Source organism: Rhea americana, unplaced genomic scaffold, assembly GCF_003343005.1.
Source record: "Rhea americana isolate MKP2758 unplaced genomic scaffold, rheAme1 scaffold_383, whole genome shotgun sequence".
Lineage (NCBI taxonomy): Eukaryota > Metazoa > Chordata > Aves > Rheiformes > Rheidae > Rhea > Rhea americana.
The window spans coordinates 177,940-198,474 of record NW_028186516.1 but is presented as its reverse complement, the minus strand read 5'-3'; the positions used below and the strand labels follow the sequence as shown (position 1 = coordinate 198,474).

At 42.9% G+C, this 20,535-nt stretch overlaps 1 protein-coding gene across 1 annotated transcript in view; it reads right to left on the bottom strand.

Annotated features, from left to right (window-relative positions):
• Positions 1-2,657: 2,657 nt before the first annotated feature.
• Positions 2,658-20,535, bottom strand: part of GFPT1 (glutamine--fructose-6-phosphate transaminase 1) — a 37,433-nt gene continuing 19,555 nt past the window's right edge. The window contains exons 10-20 of the mRNA XM_085313360.1: positions 18,588-18,693; positions 17,114-17,277; positions 16,385-16,480; positions 16,007-16,104; positions 14,814-14,934; positions 12,746-12,903; positions 9,752-9,866; positions 9,310-9,437; positions 8,421-8,588; positions 7,602-7,763; positions 2,658-6,951 (exon numbers count right to left, since the gene is read on the bottom strand). Coding sequence (XP_085169486.1) covers positions 6,907-6,951; positions 7,602-7,763; positions 8,421-8,588; positions 9,310-9,437; positions 9,752-9,866; positions 12,746-12,903; positions 14,814-14,934; positions 16,007-16,104; positions 16,385-16,480; positions 17,114-17,277; positions 18,588-18,693 — 1,361 coding nt within the window. The 3' untranslated portion in view covers positions 2,658-6,906. The remainder of the gene's footprint in view (positions 6,952-7,601; positions 7,764-8,420; positions 8,589-9,309; positions 9,438-9,751; positions 9,867-12,745; positions 12,904-14,813; positions 14,935-16,006; positions 16,105-16,384; positions 16,481-17,113; positions 17,278-18,587; positions 18,694-20,535) is intronic.

Below are 20,535 nucleotides of genomic sequence, written 5' to 3'. Positions count from 1 at the left end.
TTCGGTGTTGGCCTGCAGGCAGCTGCACATCGATCACCCTAAAGGAGAACTTTGGTTATGAACCCACCTTCCAAGCACACCCTTGGGGTTTGCTGGTGAGGAGTGCAAGTCCTCCCCTGCAGGCAGACRGCGTCTTGCTCAGTACTGGGCGCCAGAAGGCACCCGCCTGCGGGGACCGTCCTGCTCGTCCCTCCCCAGAGACGCGCTCCCTCCTCTAGCGTAGCTTAGCGTTGTGCCGGCTCCGCGCCGAGATGGAAAYGAGAGGAGCAGGGAGGTTTCAGTCGTGTCCCTTGCAGGTTTGCTGACTGCTCCCCTGGCCGCAGCCGAGGTGTGGGCTTTGCCCGTGCTGGGGTCATTTCCTGCGTAAAGACCGCCTGCGCGGCGCTCCTGCCCTGCCCGAACGGGCTGCCGCGTGGCCTGAGCGCACCTCCCGGCGCAGGCGAGCCCTTGGGAGCCTAATTGGCTTTTTGCTCTGCGCTCTGGTGGTATTGTGAGCGTCTCCAATGCGTCTGGGCTCATCGCCGCTTTTAGGATCTTCTGTTAAACTAATGCTGCTCTTTGCTGTCCAGACGCAGGCTAGCAGCTTGTTTGTTTAAAGYTGTTTCCATAGGAATTTGTAAGGACCATGGGAACGTTTTTTATTTGACCTTAACAATGAAGAATGAGACTGAGGAGGGGGGGAAGGAGTCCTGTTGAGTCTGATTTGTGGGTTTGATTTTCCTCTTAGGCTGGGTAACCTTTTCAGCACYGAGTGGACCATCTTGGCAGGTCAGCTTGCTTTTTTTTCTTTTCCTTTCYTTTTTCAAATGCCTGTGATGTCTTCCAATCAGCTGATAAATGCATGAAAATAGGTCAGAAAGAGCCTCTTCAAGGCACACAGGGCAGCTTTTGGGTCRGGCTTGCAGCAGATCAGATTCCTGCTTTTCCATCCAAGCTGGAGATGAAAAAGCCAGCCTGTGCAAACGCAAGTAGAGGCTCCGTCCCCGGCGCTAGCRTGTGATCGCAGCTGTCTCTGCGGCGTAGCCCTTCAGGGGTTTGACCTTGCCACTAAAGCCGTATCTCAGTATTTGCCTTCTCACCCCTTCGGGAAAGGACCGTGACGTTTTCCTGCCTGGCGAATGAGGCGCCCAAGGTGGTGCAGAGCTGTGAGGGCTCGTGGGGGGCTGTTTGTCCCCAGACTGCAACATTGGGGTGGCTTCGGTGACAGCGCGGGCAGAGAGTGCACAGGGAGCCGCAGCAGAGCGGGAAGCGGAGATGTTGCAGCGTGCTGCTTGTTGGACCCTCCAAGCTGTAGGAGCTGGAAACCTGGCAAGCTGAAAAAAACAGATGCTGGAAGAGCAGCCCAGCAAAGAGTGKGGGGGCAGCAGGGAAAGCAGCTCGTGAACCAGGGAACCACCACCCTGGTAACCGGGGTTCAAGCTGTGATCTGCGAGGCGACGCACCCCCTCCTTGTTCTACCTGCACCCAGCTGATACGCTGCCGCGTGCCGGCGTCCTTAAGGGCTCTGGGCTTAGCAGCGCCCCAGCACTGCCTGCGGACTGCCAGCTTCCCGTCGCACCGTCACCTAAGGACGGACGTCGTACGGGGCGGGGGGGTCCTCTGAACCCAGCAGCTACGTGGATGTTTTCTGCACAAGCAGTTACAGTAGATGGCTGCAGAGGTGAAAAACAGCTACCCSCAGGGCAGGAAGGGAATGCGTCTGATCACAACCGTCCCCGGGGGCTGGGATCCACACGCTAGTCCGCGGGTTGGGTTATGACGGCAATACGACCGAGTACCGACGTTTACTGCTGAGCAAGCAGAAGGGGACAGTCCTGCTCCTAACATCTGGCCGCTCCCCGCGCGTCGGCAGGGGCTTGCACTGTGGTGCTAAGGACACGCGCGTTGTTGCAGGACAACGGCCTTAAACGGTTTCATGAATTTTTTACAACTGCTACTCGTACAGGAGCAGCGTTCCCTTTCTGACAAAGAGCTGCATCTAGGCAAACGCTCGTGTTTGGTGTCCCTCCCTGCGGAGGGGAGAGGCCCTGGGAAAGTTAATGCACGAGCAGCTCGGGGCTGGCGTTTCAGACGGCCTCTCAACGGCGAGGGCTTCGCTTCAGAAGTAGTCTGGGCCTTTCTTAGACACGAACAGTCTCGTTCAGCCCCCAGCTGWTTCCTTACAAGAACGCGCCTTTCTCGGCCTCTGTTCTGCAGCCCGCTTCAACGTGCTCGCCGGAGACGGTCCCTGCCTGCCTGCGCGTTACCTAACCGGGGACARCCACCAAAAAGCTGAAAAAGGAACCAGCGGAGGTTCACGAGTTGGGCAGAATGAGCGTAAAGGCCAGTAAGCGTGGGTCATGCTCTTTTGCCTTACCTAGTACTAGAAAAGCAGTTGTCAAATCTGAATTAAGGTACAGATGGTAATGCCAACTGTTCTGCCTTAGAGGTATTTTGTGGAACAGCTTCTTTCTTGCCTCTTTTTGCTTAGTGGCAAAAAGATGGTTAGAAAATGACACTTGAAAAATATTCTATCTCAGACATGAAAAATTGCCTGGCCGGTTAGGAGAGAGGTGAGTTAAGCCCTAAGTTTTTCTGCTTTGTACATACAGCCCTTAGCTTTCACAGGGGCTACCTCTTCTTAAATGGATTTAACTGAAGACCAGTAACTGAGTCTGTTGAATGTAGGGCACTTGATTTTATTCAAAGGGTGAGATACAAAAAAGTAAGCAAAAGGACAAAACCCAAATTATAAAACACTACAGACAAAAGTAAGACATCTTCTGCATACAGCACGTAACAGGAAACAAGGTACAGACTGGTCCCCACAAACCAAGCCAGCTGGGCATGTACAAGCAGAGAGGCAAATATGTCCAGAAGAGGAAAACGGTGATATTTGCCACTTCAAATGTCTATTTACACAAACTGAATTGAAGGCAAAAAGTTTTCTTTCCTTTTATTTGAACCAAGTACTTTTTTTATTTCTTCTTCTTCTTGTTCCTCAGACAGGGGAGGGACTCCGTGCTTTGAGGCAAGTTCAGTACGTTCAGGTAAGGACCTAAAATTAGCCACAGCTAAACACTGACAAACTATGTGAAGGGCCTGATTTAAATCCCCTGTGTTGCTGACAGGCACCTGCTTGTGCTGTGAAGGACGGCCACTAACAGCTGGAGAGGGGAAAGGCTTAATGTGGTATTAATGCGTTGGGCTCCCTTTGCCTTTAGGTGTTTCAATGTGCAGCTTAACCAAACCTAGTTTGTCTGGGCCAGTCTTAAGGCTCCTAATTCAGCACGACTACGCATTGTGCCCTACCCAGGAGACCCTACCGCCCGACTCTGAAACGGTCTGGTTGACGCCTCCACTAACAGAGCTCTTTTCAAGTCTCATCCCCTTTGGTTTCAGAARAGGATGCCAAGGCAGCTTTGGGGCTAGAAGGTTATCTCCACGTCAGCCGTACTTTATTCTCAGGTGAATAAAACGACACTGAAGAGAGAGCGCACGTGCTATGTCACCGTTGCGTTTTACAAAGACCATTACCCACACGCTGTYTGGGGCTCTTCGTAAGAATACTTTCACGGCCAGTATTTATTCACCTGATAAATTCCTGGCCTTTCTTTCGTGTAGCTAGGAGGAAGGAAGGAAGAACTCTCTGACCGTCACAAATTTTATACCATGTATGATTTAAATTCCTACTGTTTGGGGAATAACCTTAGTAAGAGGCTTGGAATTTGACTGAGGCCTGCTAGGCAGAAACAACGTGAGCTGAGCCTGAAGGTCCCTGGGTTTTAGTAATTTAAAAGAGAAAAAAATAAAACCCCCCCACTTAAAGGCCTATAGGCTTATGCATCGCTTCAAGCTGCTATAGATGAGGAAAACATTTCTCAAATCCAAATAAATTCTGATAAATGTAYACAGTAATAGGCAACTGCCACTCCACCTGGCAAAGGCTTGTACCTGTATTTACCTGTGGCTCATTTTTAGTGACTGGGCTACTGCATTTCTAAACACCTCAATTAGGAAGGAGGGAAATTTTACTGGCTCAGTAAGCAAAACATTCATTCTGGAGAGCAGAAGACTGACTGGCTGTTAATAAATATCACAAGACACTCTAAAAGTTCTCTAGCGAAAAGAGAAACATCATCTGTTCATCAAAATGCAACACATCTAGACAAAATGAGGTAAGGAAGCTGAGAGAGTCCTTTATACAGTCTCACTTCACACAGGCATGGCAATTAACAGCAACGAGGAGATGCTTCAAGGATTCCCTACCATGCTCATCAGAAATCTTCTTCATAGCAACTGTGCTCCACAGCACTCTTTGACATTAAGCATTGCAACATCCGATAGTCTAGTTGCAAGTAGCGACTAAACCACTGTTTTTGGCAAGCAGAGTTTTGTACACTTCAGGCAGTTTGCTGGCAACTTGCAGAATGCAGGGGGTGAATACCTTTACTTCTGACAAACGAAGAATTTGTCATGAGTTTTAATGCCTTAAATTACAAAGCACAAGGATTTGTCTATCATAGCATCAAACCAAATAACTCAACAATACCTGTACAGTTACATCCACATGAGTGTGTCAGACTTAYATTTCTAACTTAGTATCCTCTTCTTTGGTCCTCTTTGTAGTACAACATTTTTGTAAATATTTAACAGTTTGCATCATCAAACTTTTACAGTATAGTAGCTTGTATTTTAACAGTGCTGTCTACCATCATGTTTGCTAGGGGACTTGGTAGCTAGCAGACAATCATCCGTACAAGGCTAGGCAAGAGCAGTGCTTGCTGCTTCTCCTTCTGAGTGGAACAGGAAAAAGAGCTTAAAATCATTTTCTTGCGGGATTCATTCGCATTAGATTCCACGCTAACAAGAACGCAGGGTATGAGGCTGCAAGTCCTTACAGAGTGGGTGGGGGTGTCGGGGTGCAACCCTTCCTTGGGTCCCCCCTCTCCGCGTTAAAGGTTCAGTTTCCCTCCCCTTAAGCAAGCCGAGGGGAGAGGGAAGAGGGACTGTCTTCAAATTTTTAGCACTGAACAGGCATTGTTTTTCTTAAAGAAAAGTGTCCTCTTCGAGTGATGCAGAGAAGTCTACTTGTCGTGGTTACGCTGAGGCTCGTAAGGACTTAAGCCTCTCATAAGCAAAGGCGGTACAAACAAAAATGCAATGTTTACTACTTTCTTCTCAGACACTGGCAACACAACCTCCTCATAAAGGAACAGTCTGGATACTACGTATCAGTAAACATACACATACTGGTTTGAGAAGCTATTTCTAGGCCTGCAGCAATTTATTCTCATTAACATAAACTAAGCCAGGAACTGATCTTGAATCGAAGTCACACAGGTTACTTCAGTTTATACAGGACTGCCACAGATACAGTCTTTGAAACCACCTCGCTTTGAGCAATTATCCTCTATTGCATGAGTTGGCCTGGACTACTGTAACTTTGCGATAGTCTCGCGTCCTGCAATCCTGAAATGGTAGAGGACAGTCCCCAAACACTGTATTTGCTAAAGCAATCCTTCAGGGGCAGTAACTGACCTTGGGTATTCTCTACTATCTGCCAGGTATGGCTTTATGCCTTGCACTAYGGTGTTCTTAGTTCCCAGGTAAAACTAATTCAAAACCCAACAAGCTGGAAGGAAATACGCCCTTCGGCATTAGGAGACACAGMGCTAACTGCCCTTTAATGACTGAAAAAGCGTTAGCTCTTGAAGGCATGCTCTGCGTGTGACGTCTGCTCCTCYGCGAGCTTGGTACGAAGCTATTGTCACGGCATTTTTTTCTCTCTTGGCTACTGAACCTTTCACCCTCTATGACTATAAACTGGCCGAAGCCGACACAAGTCAGGTAACGCCACTGCCGCTGTACGAACTGCTCGAGTAAACCAGACCCACCTGTGCAGTTGTTAGGGGACTTGGTCTCAGAAAGGAAGGCTGAGTGCTGTCTCACTGTGAGATACAAGGCAAAACATTCTTGTACACGTTCAGACCAGTAAGTGATCTGCAGCAATACAAAGCCTGTTCCCGAGTATTTTTTTTTTTTTTTTATAATGCCACAGTGCTCAAAGGGGAGAAAAATTTTATCCCTCAACACAGAATATGTGACTTGTTTAAAACCAAAAAACAGCAAAACCTGAGCACTGTTCATATTCCTTTTTCCCCCACTTTGGTAAGCACCCACACCGCACACGAGACGCTGCTTTCGTTTACACTTGCAGTAGCGAGTTCCACTGTCTTCGTGGGCACAGCTAGAGAGATGTGCTGGTTTTGCGTAACACATTTTGGCCCACTGAGTCTATGAGATTGTCAGCTGCTAGGTATTTGGCATAGATCAAAATCCTTTTGATGTGACTTGTTTTGTTTTTCTGTTTAAGCWCATTTACCAAGCGCCTAAGATTTAGGAAGTTGGACAGATCAGTTGAATTCCCTTTTATAAATGAGGCAGAAATGACCCAAACTCTTCTTCCAAATTTGTTCACTGTTAAAGCATCTGCACAAGCATGACCAACAACAGCTTTTGTTCCAGCTGTATGTTCTGGTATCCTGCTTCACTGCCTGAGAGCATGACAGGTAATTCATTCAATGGTTTCTCAGCAACAACAGGAATGAGCCACACTGAGTAAGAAACAGTGACATTATCTTAAAGTAAAGCAGAGGGCCCCTTATCTAGAAGGCTCAGAAATCTTTAAAGAAAACCATTTAACACCTTTCATGGAAGTCTAACGTTCAAAAAGCCCAAAGCTATTGACATAGCACGTGGAATCAATTTGACAGTCACTAATATAATGGAATTACGGTGATCTTATACACAAACAATGATTTAGCAAAATAAGATTTACCTAGGGGACTTTAAAATCAAGTTATTTTGGTACGAAAAAAAGTCTTTCTTTTAATTCCCCTTTGCCCCTATGATTCAGATGATCTTTCACTCTACAGTTACGGACTTGGCCAGATTTCTTGGAAAATCAACCTGCAGAGAGGGAGGAGAAAGAAGATGCTTGTGAGTATTTATACACTTTGTTTGTTTGTGTATAACTTTGCAATGTGGGGAACTGTTGTTGTGCAATTAAATTGAAACTAACAACAAACTGTCAYGTTAATTTAGGATAATCAGTGCAGGAAAAGCCCATCCACTTCAGCTGTGATGGCCTGGTCACGAGAACTAAGGAGTCACCTCCTTTCGTGTACATTGTACATGGCTCGGAAGATAAAAGGTCACTGCAGTAAATGGCAGAGGCCAGTGCTTGTATTAAGATCAAATACCTAACACAAACAGACTCTGGTTTTCATACATCCTTCTGTGGATTTTTAGCTTCCTTTCAGATTCCTACAAGCCCTTCAGAAACATTACACTTGTGATGATTCCAGAAAGCAAACACACRTCCAAACCCAAACTCCAGAAGACTCGGCCAAGTATACTAGATTGTCATTCAGGCTTTGCTCACAAGAAGTTTCTGTAATTGCCAGGTCTACCGCTTAATCTGGTATTTCCAGTAGCTTGAGCAATCACACGGAGCAGACAAATCCCCCAGTCTTCCAACCCCGCCCAGCACATCTATTCCAGGTCTTTAGATAGCAAATGCACAGTGCAGAAGGCTAGGAAGGGAGTCCTGTACTTACGTCGTATCCTCTGAGAACTGCAAGATGGAAAGCCAGAAGCTGAAGGGGGATAACACTCAGGATCCCCTGCAGACAGTCCACTGAGTGGGGAACTTTGATTGTTCTCTTATTGTTCTTAATTGTCTCGATGTCTTCCTTATCACAAATCACTACGGGTCGCCCCTGCAACAAGCGGAAATGTCTAAGAAAAACAGCTCTGAAAGGTTTTTTTTTTCTTGCTTCTCTTTGGATTGTTGGCAACAAGAAATTTTCAGTGAATTCAGAACAAAACAATCACGGGCACCACTTCAGCATATTTTAAGGGGTAAGCAAAAACTAATGCAGTTTGGACATCTTGCCTTGTGCCAGTGGACTCYGCACCTATTTTAATTCTTTTTAATCAGAAATCTGCAATGGCATGTCTTGTACGGTTTGGAGTGTCATCTCTTCTAAGACCTGATAGAACTGGCGTTTTTTTTCTAAGCTAGTGTAACACAGAGATTTAAAACTGAAAGTCAGCTAGTATTTCAGCTTCTGGAAGAGATACCTACTAATATTTTGGACCTAATCCACCAAAAGGTCTTTGGCTCTAACTTCTACTACTGCCACATAAAATCTGTTTGTTACAAAGGTATTGTCTTTTGAAGTGAAGACATCTACTGAAGCCAAGTTTTAGGCAGTGACACTAAATACCTACCAGATTGCAGCAAACCTGATCTAAGCTGGACTGAGGATAGAAATACCAAATTCTCTAAAGCAAACACTTTGGGTGCATGGTAGAATTGTTTTTATACCAAAGGACCACTTTCAGATACACTCTATACTTTTCTAGGCACTTACCTGTCGYGCAATCACCTGTTGGAGAGCATTCTGGCACTTTGCGTATGTGTGATCTCTCATGATGATCATGATAACAGGCATGAGTTTGTCCACCAGTGCAAGAGGACCATGCTTCAGCTCACCTGCCAGTATCCCTTCAGAGTGCATGTAGGTAATTTCTTTAATTTTCTAGATGGGGAAAAGTAATTCATAAAGCTTTGGGCTTTTCTTTCCTTCCCCATCCCCACCCCATTTGAGGAGTTTTTTCTACTTCCTAGGAAAAGCAGCAATCAACCTYGTAAAAATATGCTCAGGGTCTCCTCAGGTCCAATACTTGGACAAGCCAGCCTGAAAACCTAGTTCAAAGCAGTGTATTTGGGCTGAGCTGCACGGAAGACACACCACCAACACTTACAGTTCTACTGCTAAACCCACCACAGGCCTTGTGATTTACAGTCAGCCTGCGTCTATATCATCACAGCACTAGCATCAACAGGAATCCCCTCAAAGGCCAAAGCTCCAATGTACAGCTTCCAGGAAGGATGAGCTCAGCTGTGGCTGCTAAGCACTTCTGGAAATGCTGTTCCAGCAGCTTAAAGGACTGATTATACGAGGGTGCACTGCCACAATGATCCACGATGGACCTGAAGCGTTCCCAATGTGACCATTGAAAATACCCCCTCAATGCACCTTCACAGCTGCGGTTGGCCTATTATGTGGYCTATCTGCTTCAGTAGATCTTTAACAGCGTTACGATGAGTTCTAACTACCTGACCCGGTGTTGTCAGCCAACGTGCCACAGTTAGCTGCTTGTAAAAATCATCTTGYAGCCAAGTGTCATTTCTTGTGCTTAAATTTGAGTCCAGAGCTAAGGGCATTTGAACCAGAATTAAATGAAGAAATCCCTTACCAAAGCTCCCTCAAGACATGTAGCATAATGGTAGCCACGTCCCATAATGAGAACAGACTTCTGATGGTATAGCTCCGTTGCTAGCTTCTGGATCTCGTCATCCATACTCAGCACTTCCTTAATCAAATCTAGAAAGAAAGGGAAGAACTGAAGTTGTGGGTGCTTCTAAGCCCAGGCCCCTCAAACTGCATGTGCTGTTTATACTTCACGTGCACATAAAGCAGTGACTCGCATGAAAACTGGGCCCAGTAATTTACTATCCCAGTTCAGCACTCAGGCAACATCAGAGAGAACGCACTTGCAAGTTCACGCTAAGACTGTGGCCCTCAAATTTGATCCCCTCAATCTTTTCTCCACTATGAATTTCTTGGTGTGAGCAAGGTTTAGGCATTCCTGAAGTTCCTTTGTACTGTACAGACACAATAAATGCAGTGTTTCTTACCTGGCAGTCCCTTTAGACCACGCATGATTTCCTTGCGCCTTTCTTGCATAGAAATTCTATCATCACACATCATCAGCGCAAACATCACCAAAGAAACAAACTGGCTGGTATAGGCCTGAGAGAGTGAGAGAGAGGGAGAGAAGCATGCGATAACACAGTTGTCACCTACTGCAGCATCTGGTGGATCTGAGAGCATCTCTCAAACCCCCTTCTCGGTCAGTGGCACTAAAGCCGAGTAAGGTGTGACTCTTGCAAACCTGAATATTTAAGAACTTTGGTTTATTGTGCAGCCCTGGACAACAGAAGAATTAAGATGGCTTTGCTAGTCCCACGYAACCAATAGATTGTAACAGCAAAACTAAGTCATCTGGGAGAAGCAGTTCAGAAACGTAACTTTTAGACCAGTTATTGACTTTATTCTTAGCGTGTCATGCTATTATAGCTTTCATTCCTGCTTTCTGTATTCAAGCAAGCAAATATTGAGAACACTGAAGACAGACAGACCCGCTGACTGGAGATGTATGGGAGAAGTCCACCAGTAACGACAGCTGGCCATTGCAACACAACAGCTAGGCATAATTTTCTGTACCATTTTCAAGGCTCACCAGCCATTTCCCCTGCTGGGGCTACTGAAAACATAAGTGACTGGTATCATTGGTTTGGGGGGAAAAAAAAAACTGTGTCTGCACAAACAAGTGAGACTCATGCTCACATTAAGATAATTTCATCTGCAAAAGCATCTGAGCCATAATATTAAACCGCTATTGTAAATGTCTAGCCTCTCGAGTCCTTACAAGACTGATCTTACGGAATGGTCCAAGATGCCAGAATGGGATTGAGGTTCGTTAGGTGTAAAATTAATTTTTGTAGAATTTTTATCCCTTTCTAAACAAGGACCAAACTTGCACGTTGATATATTGGAAGAGATTTAAACAGCTTTAAAGGGATCTAGAAAAGCTTCAGTTACATCAACTAGCAGGGTTAGATATGAACTGTTTGTTCTGGAGAGCACGCAGCTGAAGGTTGCAGAAGTAAATACCGCAGAACAGAAATGTTAATATTGCCTGGATTGTTTATACTCTGTTCTCAAAATGAACTTCTGTACAACTTTAGGGCAAAATCTCTTCAAATTCATGTTTCACATGTGTATAATTTTGGTAACTCCTCGGAYCACTAGAAAGAAAACGCAACTTTCAGTTACCTCCAAACTGTAACGTTGGCAATATGAAAAAAAAACGAGGCACAAACAACTCCTTCAAGAGTTTCTTGTAAGAGACTCATGAATTTTCCATGATCAAATTCCCCAATGAACTATTAAACTCAAATGTGGTTTTTGGCTGAATTTATGTAACAGATTGACATCATCTCGCCTCTAAATATAACTAAATCAAAGCAGATTTCACCATGCAGAAGCACTTCATCGAAACGAAATGCAGCAAGGCAAGTTATTTTATACTACATCACACGTAGCCAGATGCATCTACCAGAGAATAACACTGTCAGGCGGACATAAATACAGGCTTTAAAGGACCATTTAAAAGACTATTCCCACATTTGCTGAAAGTATGGTTTTAATATCACACTTTCTTTAGTAAAGAGATGCCATTAAGGGCAGTTATGTACTGTTTAGATTTCCTTGCTGATCTTTAGATCTTAGTTTAAACCGAGTCTGCATCCAGAACAAAGAACGCTAGAGACAGAGACAGAATTCTTGCCTCTTTGGAAATTTTTCCCTCTGAGACTGCTTCAGTTTCAAGCTTTAATGCTGCTTCTTTGTAATATTTCCCTTACAAAAGAAAAAACTCTTTGCAAGATGCAAAAGAAAGAAAATGAATAGTGTTACTGGGCACACRTTTATTAACTATACAATCATCAACAGTGACTGGTAAAAAGGGGACGGGGTACTAAAAACATTTAACAGAAAACACATGATGCAACAGCTAACACCTTTGGGGGGAGTTTGCATAATGAACTGCACACATGCAAAACTGCCCCTCATTTCCCAGTGATACATTAAAAGCTACCGATTGCTGCTGCAGCTCTTTGAAGGTTCCAGTTAACTTGTTCTCTTTAAACTGTATTTAGCAGTGCTGTTGCAGTCCCACCCTAAGCCTTACATCTTAYACATTTTATAGAGAGGGGAGAGACTTTGCTAACTCGGACATGACTTGATTTATATTTCTTGCCTCGCGAAGCCCCCCAGAGATGGCTCCAATGCAAACTCCCACTGTATGATTTTAAAGACAAAGAGCCCAGTTCTGCTGCTGCTGCTGAGCTGAATGCTTTTACCGGGTAAGCGAGCAGCAATCAGAGAATGTAGCCTGAAACTGGGCACATCACGACTGATATTTTACTCATGTGAAGTTAAAAGTCTCTAGACTTTTTTTTCCTCTTTAAAGAAATAAAAGTGTTTGGACACTTCTGTAGAAAACAGGATTTCTCCTACTTTGTTTTACATCTTTCCATTCACCAACATAGTTGTATTTTTTCCAGTTAAAATTGCGCACCAAAGTCCTCCAGTAGCCCAAATGCAGAATCCCCTGCAATACTACAAACATCTTAAGAGAAGCTGGGAGGTACAATGAGCACTTCTGCAAAAAGGGTTTTCCTCGAAGGTGCAATCTTAGCAATAACTAATTTTAAATCATCGTAGTTTCATGTTCAACAGTTTTAGCTACCATATTTCATTCTTCATGCCATCTTTAAATCAACTAATGACTTGCCTTTCCTTTTTAAGCAAAGCTATTCTTGAGATCATGAAAAATGAAAAGACTAAAACTTCTCAGTGTCAAATATAGTTTTGCAGCTTTTTATTTTATTATTTTTGAAAGTCTGTCTAGTTCTGATAATGGCTGAGTTCTGACTATTTTGGCTGTAGAGAATGCATCAAAGCWACCTTTAAAAACTCTACACTGAAGAGACTATGCACATGGTTAAAACATAGTCAAAAACAATCATGGTAATAAGAATGACATCTATAACTTCAGTATTTACCTTTGTACTGGCAACCCCAATCTCAGGTCCTGCATTGATATGGACTCCACAATCAGTCTCTCGTGATATAGAGCTGCCAACTGTGTTAGTTATTCCTACAGTTAAGGCTCCTCGCTCTTTACAGTAACGCAGACCCATCAAAGTATCTGCTGTCTCACCTGAAAGGACAGACATTCACAATGCTGTTATTGTACAGTAAAACGGCAATGCTTTCCTAAATACAATCTTACTGCCTGCAAGTCAAAGGAGTGGTCACTGTGTCAGCTTCTAGCTGCTGTGGCCCTGTGCAGTGTTTTCACACTAAAAAGACAAGACTGAAATCTATGAAACACATGACCAGATGCTAGTACTTGATGTAAGGAAAAGTTAGTATCATGCTAAGGTGTTTTTTTTTTTTTTTTTTTTTTTAAAGTCACAGGATCTCTCATTCAACAAAAACAACTTTTTTTCCATCTCCTAGTTATTAAAATTCACCGTAGGGAGGAAGAAAAAAAAAGCATGTTAAAGATATCTGGACATAACCCAGCTCAAGTGTACAGCACATGCGATAGAGCACTAAGTTACACCTGGGCTTTTGTGTCCTCCCACTATGTTACTGCTATCAGAGAACATAGACTTGTTTCAGCTGATGGTGCTTACTAGCAACATGGTAAGTTCCAAAATTTGTCCTCAGAGAGGTTATATCCAAAACTAAGGACCAGTTCTCAAATTTGTTTGYACTATACTCACATAAACTGGCTTGGATCTGACTTCAAAATATTTCAAAAACCTTAAACATAAAGAATCARAAAAGGCTAGTCTAAATAAACTCCATGGGATCATGGGGATCTACACTGAGGATCCCAGCAGCGCTGCTTGTGGAGCTGAGCTCCAGTGACAGAACTAGAAACAGAAGCTACTGAATTTTCCATCTACTATTACCAGTCCGCTTTTGTCCTTAGCGGACACACCTTTGAGTACTCCTGCCCGCGTAAGGTTAGATTAATCAACACAGAATGAAAAACACAAAGGATGGTACACATCTACTTCTGTACACCAATACGTAACCCCCTGGTCTGCACACTGCATTACTGAAGAACAAGTCCTCTAGGGTGGTAATCTTAATCAAAGGCTAGAAAAACAGATTTGTGGCCRGGGGAACTGGAGTTACTTGAGCTGAACGTCTGCTTTGGTTTGTACTGCCCGATGACCAACCTCAGGTTCCAGGAAAATCCTTGTTTGTTTGCTGCATGCAACACTAAGGGGAAAGATGTACTCCCTAGAGTGCTCTTAATTATGTTTCCCACTAGATTAAGGACAGTACTCTTCCTGAGGGGAAGAGGCAACATCTGCACATGTATTCCAAACACTGGGAAACTAGAACAGCCATCTGAGCCCCAGAAACAGAGGGTTCTCTAAGTTATCTGACACTCAGGAGAAAGTGATTATTATTTTGCCACCAAGAGGATTTTAACCTAACTACTACTTTTAATATCATAGCTGAAGACTAGCTGTGAGGATCTGCAACGGTAGCTGCAACTAAAAGGAAAAAAAATTACTGTCATTGTCCTTGAAAATATTTTCAGCGGGATATATCAATTTATTTTGTTTTAGCATAAGTGTATGTCTTATCTCACATTCCATTCCAAGGTCTTTTTTTTTTTTGATACTTTTGTTTAATAATTTCATTTCTTTTATGGATCCAGTACAGGATACATTAACTAAAGAACTAGAACTATTCGAAAACAACTAGAGCTGTCCTTTACCTAAAGCTCAATTTTTTTTTTTGTTTGTTTGTTTGTTTGTTTGTTTTTTAGTCTGTTGATTGATGGAATATTTCCCCAGAGAGAAAAGAAACAAAACAACTGTTTTGGAAACAAAACCATGCACCAGCATACAAATAGACCTTAGGAGACGCGCTCTATTTTTTCCCATTTCTAATATCCATATGCCGATTTCTCCCCTCACGCGCACCACCTGAAGTCCTACTGGCAGGCACAAGAATTCGGCCCCGCAGGCTTTCCCTTCCCAAGCAAACACTTGCAGGAAAAAGGTGAGTGAGTGAGTGGGTGGTAAAGCGAGACTATACCTGACTGGCTGATGAAAAAGCAAACATCATCTCTGAAGACAGGMGTGTTTCTGTCCAGGAAGTCACTGGCTAGTTCAACCATAACAGGCAACTCAGTCAGTTCTTCCAGAACCTGTCGAGTCTAGTAAAAGGAGATGTCAGAAAGTTACATATTACATCGTGTTTGAAAACTCAGTTGAGTACAGAAAGCCTTCTAAGCTACCACACASTGGAAAATATTACTATCAAAATACCATAGGAAAGTTAGCCCTGGATTATATTTTAATTACTCTACTCATACTCAAGTCACACCCATCTAGCGCTATGAAAAGCTACTCTGCTTTTAGCTGCACAAAAAGCATGAGGCCAACCCGCTTCCACACACAGATTGTTCTTAAACAATTCTCACTTACAATATTCAAACCAGGGTGTCTTTCTCCTGGAATGTAATTTGTAATACTGAAGAATTCAAGAGCCACTGCCAGAAACCAGGCCAGTGATTTTTTTTTTTGATTACTATTAACTTTATCTTAGTTAGCCAAGATGAACAAAACCCTTCTTTTTTGATCCTTGTTAGTCGGTTAACGTAGCTGGTTTTGCAACTTTCTGAAAGAAACAAAGATCCCTAAGCAAAGTTGTGGAATACTTTTAATTGCAACATGATGGGTTGCCAAGCTACAACCAAACATGCCTCATCTACAGCCTGATACCACATTCTACCCAGCAATCAGGTTGCCTCATAGGAAAAAATTACATGTTGTCTGTACTCCTGCAACAGATGAAGCTAACCCTCTTCACTCGACTGGGCAAGCACAGGGATCCCAAGCAYGTGCCCTCACTGCATAAACTGTTTACACAAAGGAAGAGATCATGTATGGCTCATGGCAACACCTCTACTGCAGCATTTGTATTCTGCTACTGCATGTCTCTTYCCCTGCTGGTTTTCTTTTAAGAAGTTTATTTTTTAAAGCTTTCCCTAGCAATAAAATCACAAGCAACATTTTCACAAACACTCAAGTTGGCCAGCTTTTAGTTCCTAATGATGTCGCTGGTAGTTTGAAAATCCGGTGTATGCAGGTTTGAAGGTCTTTACTCATCAGTACACATTTGCTTAGTACAAATATCTTATCCTTAACCTGCTCAACACACACAATATTATGCCCACTTTTCAATACTAGCTACAATTCACAAGGAGATCAAGACCGACTACTCACCGCAACTCCAGCATGGTAACTTGTCCCACAGGCAATAAGGATTAAGCGACGACATCTCTGAATCTCTTTAATGTGATCCTTCAACCCACCGAGATTTACTGTAAGCAGATTCARGGAGAAAATCAGGGTGGTCAGCTAGCAGAAATTCTCGAATTAAAACACTGCTCATTAGCGCTAATAAAGATCTCAATCAGCCTCTTTTAACAAAAGAATCATCCCAAACACTAAGTTTCTGCCAGAACATGTGTTTACGGTAGGACTCTCTGTAAGACACACTCATTGTCTTACAAAGGCACGTTTCAATTTCCCATGTCATCTACCTCCTTCTCTGCAAATAACCACTAGATACTTGAGCTATCAAAATAAAGGATTATTTACCAGTGTAGTCATCAAAATTGACCCTTCCTCTCATCGTATTAACGACAGATTCTGGCTGTTCAAAGATTTCCTTCTGCATAAATGAGCTGAAGTTACCTATAAAAAAAAGACAACAAAAGATGACAAATGAAAATACTTTAAATCACTGCACAGTATGCTATGTATGCAGGGAAAACTTTGGATCAGAGTCACTAACTGGCCAGTCTCCAATCAGAGATTACTTTTTGTTCCTGCACATAAATAACTATTAGAAAGTTTCATTAAGCTGACAGTTCATTCTCTAGCAAAGCATTAGCTAATCACGAGAGCCAGATTCAAGACACCCCAGAGTGTGGGTCAGCTAACAGTCAGATCCAGAATGGCAAGCCTGCTAGGTATCAATCTTTAAAAATCCAAAYGCCTCCAAACAGGAGATAGACTCCTCAGGCCCATGTTTCTAGTTGTTATGGTGTTAGCAGCTAGTGGGAGCTTCCTGTTAGATACAACATTTTTTTTCCACAATAAGGCTGGTCAAGCACTGGAACAGGGGCCCAGAGGCAGTGAGATTTCCATCCTTGGAGATACTAAAAACTTGACTGAACAAGGCCCTAAGCAATCTGATCTACTTAGACCTGCTTTAAACACAAAGACTGGATTAGGTGACCTCCAGAGGTCCTTTCCAACCTAAATTGTTCTATGTTTCTAGGAAGGACATGTACATCTACACAGGTGACATCCAGAGGATTTTACCCTTCATAATCTGCTGCAGTTCCATCTGCAGAGTTTGGACGGCACGTCCGGGGTGATCGCCTGCCGTGCGCTTAATCCGGTGGATGGAAAGACGGCCATCAACCACAGCTGCTACGTCATCATCTTCAAGGAAAATCACTCTGTTGGTATGCTCAATGACAGCACTACAAAGAGCACACAGCATTTGCCATAAGACATTATTCTTCATAGAAAGATGAAGGCTACAGCTCTATCTATAATCCAACATACAGTTATTGGTTCAAGAAAGTTACTCATTTCAATTAAATTTCTCTTAAGAGGAACATCCTGATGTGCATTTCCACACTGCCAGCATAACTGGATTTCTTCAACCTACCTCATTATTAATTTAAGTTCCCATGTTGAGAAGAAACTATGAATTCCCCAGACAAAGCAGCATGTGCATCAACATGATCTAACTATTAGGAGCTAGCGAGTGGCTGTCAGGAAGGGGGTAATCTGGCCTAACACACAGGGCATTCAACTACAAATACAGACTCTTTTCTTGTCTTTACCAGAGATAAGCAGTTCCCCCTCCCCGCATCTCATTTTCCCCATCTTATAGATGAGACTGGGGACAACTTGGCCACCTTTTRAAGTGCTCTGAGATCTACTTATTAAAAACATTCCAAGAACTAGGTACTATTGAATACCTTCCCTGCCTGCAGTTTACTCTGGAAATGTCAATACTGGGATTACCAGTGGGGTTTAAAATCGTACAGAAGATTTTAATCAGTACTCTCTCTTACAACAACAAAGCAGGCTGTATTTAAACACAGCAGCTCACTAYTTTAGCAGCTTTTGCTCTGACCTTACACAAGTCACTGAAAAGCTCTGTAAAATCAGGAGAACATGGTGTGGGCAAGGGTGTCAAGACTCTCCAAAACACACTAACAAAAGGAGCTACAGCAGTATTTTCACATTTCTAAAAAAAGTACTTATTTCCCTAACATACTGAAGTCCAACTGTTCCACTAAGGCTGCTGTGAAGTTAGTCCTTCCTCCCTCTTCGTACAAAAGTCAGTCTTGATTGAACGATAAAGAAATTACACATATGCAGACATCCCTGGAGAATCAACACAATTCTCCTGATAATAACGGTCTATCTTCTTAATTTAGGTCAGTACTCTCCCAAGTTTCCTATTACGCATCTCTGGAATCATTTTAACAGATACACCTGAAGAAGAACAATTCCCCTAGCACAAAGTGAGTTTTCATTTCTTTTACAGAGAGTCTCATCTGATCTCACTCTCTCCCTCCCCGTTTCTGCAAGGATACAATACACTCTGGGCCACACGGGGCAACCTGTTAACTGTTTGTAAAATAATGCAAATAGCCATATACAAACGGTTTACTACTGTTCATAAAAGAAATCACTGCATCYTAGTTTCTTGTTCAAGGCCTCAAATTTAAACAATATGTTTTTGTAAACACTAAAAGATGCTGGAAAACATTACCTAGCATCAGAAGCAAAGTAGTACTCCACAGCTTTCTCCTCAACAGGGAAAAGGCAGGTGGTACTGTCCACACGAGACAGGTTGCAACTTCCCTTCTTGTCTTTACCTAGAAGACACGGGGATTAGGTATTGTGCACACTACCAAATGCAGAATGCAGCTGCAATGTCAGGCCCAGCCAAAGGTCCCAAGGCCATGTATCAACATGAAGCAGTATTTTAATCACTGTGACTTATCACAGTAAATTTAACAGGGAAAATAACAGGAGGGCAACATAACAGCACTCATATTATTATGCCCTTTCTCAGTTTGCTTGGATTTTTTTAATGTGCTTTTGAATTAGAGCTGTAAGTTATAATCTTGGGYGCAGAGTTCAGTTTAGAGAAAACACCTGTGAAAATTCAATAAAAGCTTATGCTTGGCTCCGCTGGGGGGGAAGGGGTGGAAATCGAACTGTTTTATGAGCAGTCACATTTACTAACACTTTCCTACTTGAATCTGTCCTGTTTATCATTATAAACTTCTCCTGTGCTCCTGTTTTAACAGTCTTTCCTGAGGCTCTGAAAGAACAAGCTCTTTCTTCGCCAACTGTTCTCATTACTGGATGAAATTATTTCATAGCTGCAGCCTGTGCAACACACTGTTCCACTGAGCACCAACAGATGTAACCGAACTAAAAGCTGCTCTGGCTGAGCTGATTGATGTCTTCCGACACACAGATCATGAATATACGATGAAGTACTCAGTGTTACTCCTGAGTTATCAAAAACAAACTTCTCATTCTGATCCAGAGCCCATAGGACTGGCAAACTGCAGTCAATCTTGAACTGTTGCAAGGGAAGTATTTAGGTGTACTGAAGGACACAGGACTAAGAGGGATTAAGTCAACTTCTGAAAAACTTCAACTAAGCCTTAAAAGGAGGTCAGTATTTCACCAGGGATCCTTTCAGAAGTACTTCTGTACTTCCCAATGCATTCTACGCCTCCTCCTCCTATTTAACTGTGAGAAATACTTCTCAGGGGCAAAGCTCATCAGAAACGTGGACGAGGATCAAAACCACCTCCTGTTCAATCCTGACCTTGAACAAAATTGTTTCTCATACAAAATTCACATCCCTTGGCAATGAGGTGATTAAGCAGCTTATCTAGCAAAACATGTAAGACTACTGCTGAAGAACAACAGAATTGAAGTTACTGTACTATATATATTTACTCTATAGGCCTTAACATAATTTACTTCACATACTTGATAACAGATCTGATTCAATGATGTACACATTATGATGCTGACATTTAAATTTATACTACTATAAGTGAAAATTTAAAGAAAAAGAAAATACTTCCTTCATGTTGGTACTTAATAAGAAAGTTCCACTTAGCTACAATTTAGGGCTCTCCACTTTAGTTATTGAGTCAGTAAACAAAGAAAATAACCAGAAAGGACAGAGCAAGAGTGTTAGTGGCCATTCTCCAACAGAAGCACCCATACTTGATTAAAACATGCAAATTTTGTTTCTCAAAATATAACATTTCCCCGCATTGACTTTATTATGTTGCATTGCTTTCCTGTATGACTGAATTCTACCATGAGCTGGAACTGGAACATATTCTTAGAGGGCACATACATTTGCACTCTATGGATATCGCTACCACAGAGCGGTTGAACAAGCACAGCGAGCACTATCAGCCACTTACGGCTGTTATCTTATCTACGGATACCACGTTATCTGTGGATAAACTGGACTGTTGCTGTAGAGCACCTAACTCCCAGTTACTAGAATTTAAAAGCAACACAGAAGTAATCTTTTCCCTTCCATAATCAAACGGAGATGTCATTGAGAGGTCACACRAGTAGGTAAAAATTTGCAGGGGAGGGGGATGTTTTGAGTATATTTTGATATGGTCTCACTCCTTTAYGACAATTCCAAGCGWAYGGCCCTTCTGCAAAGC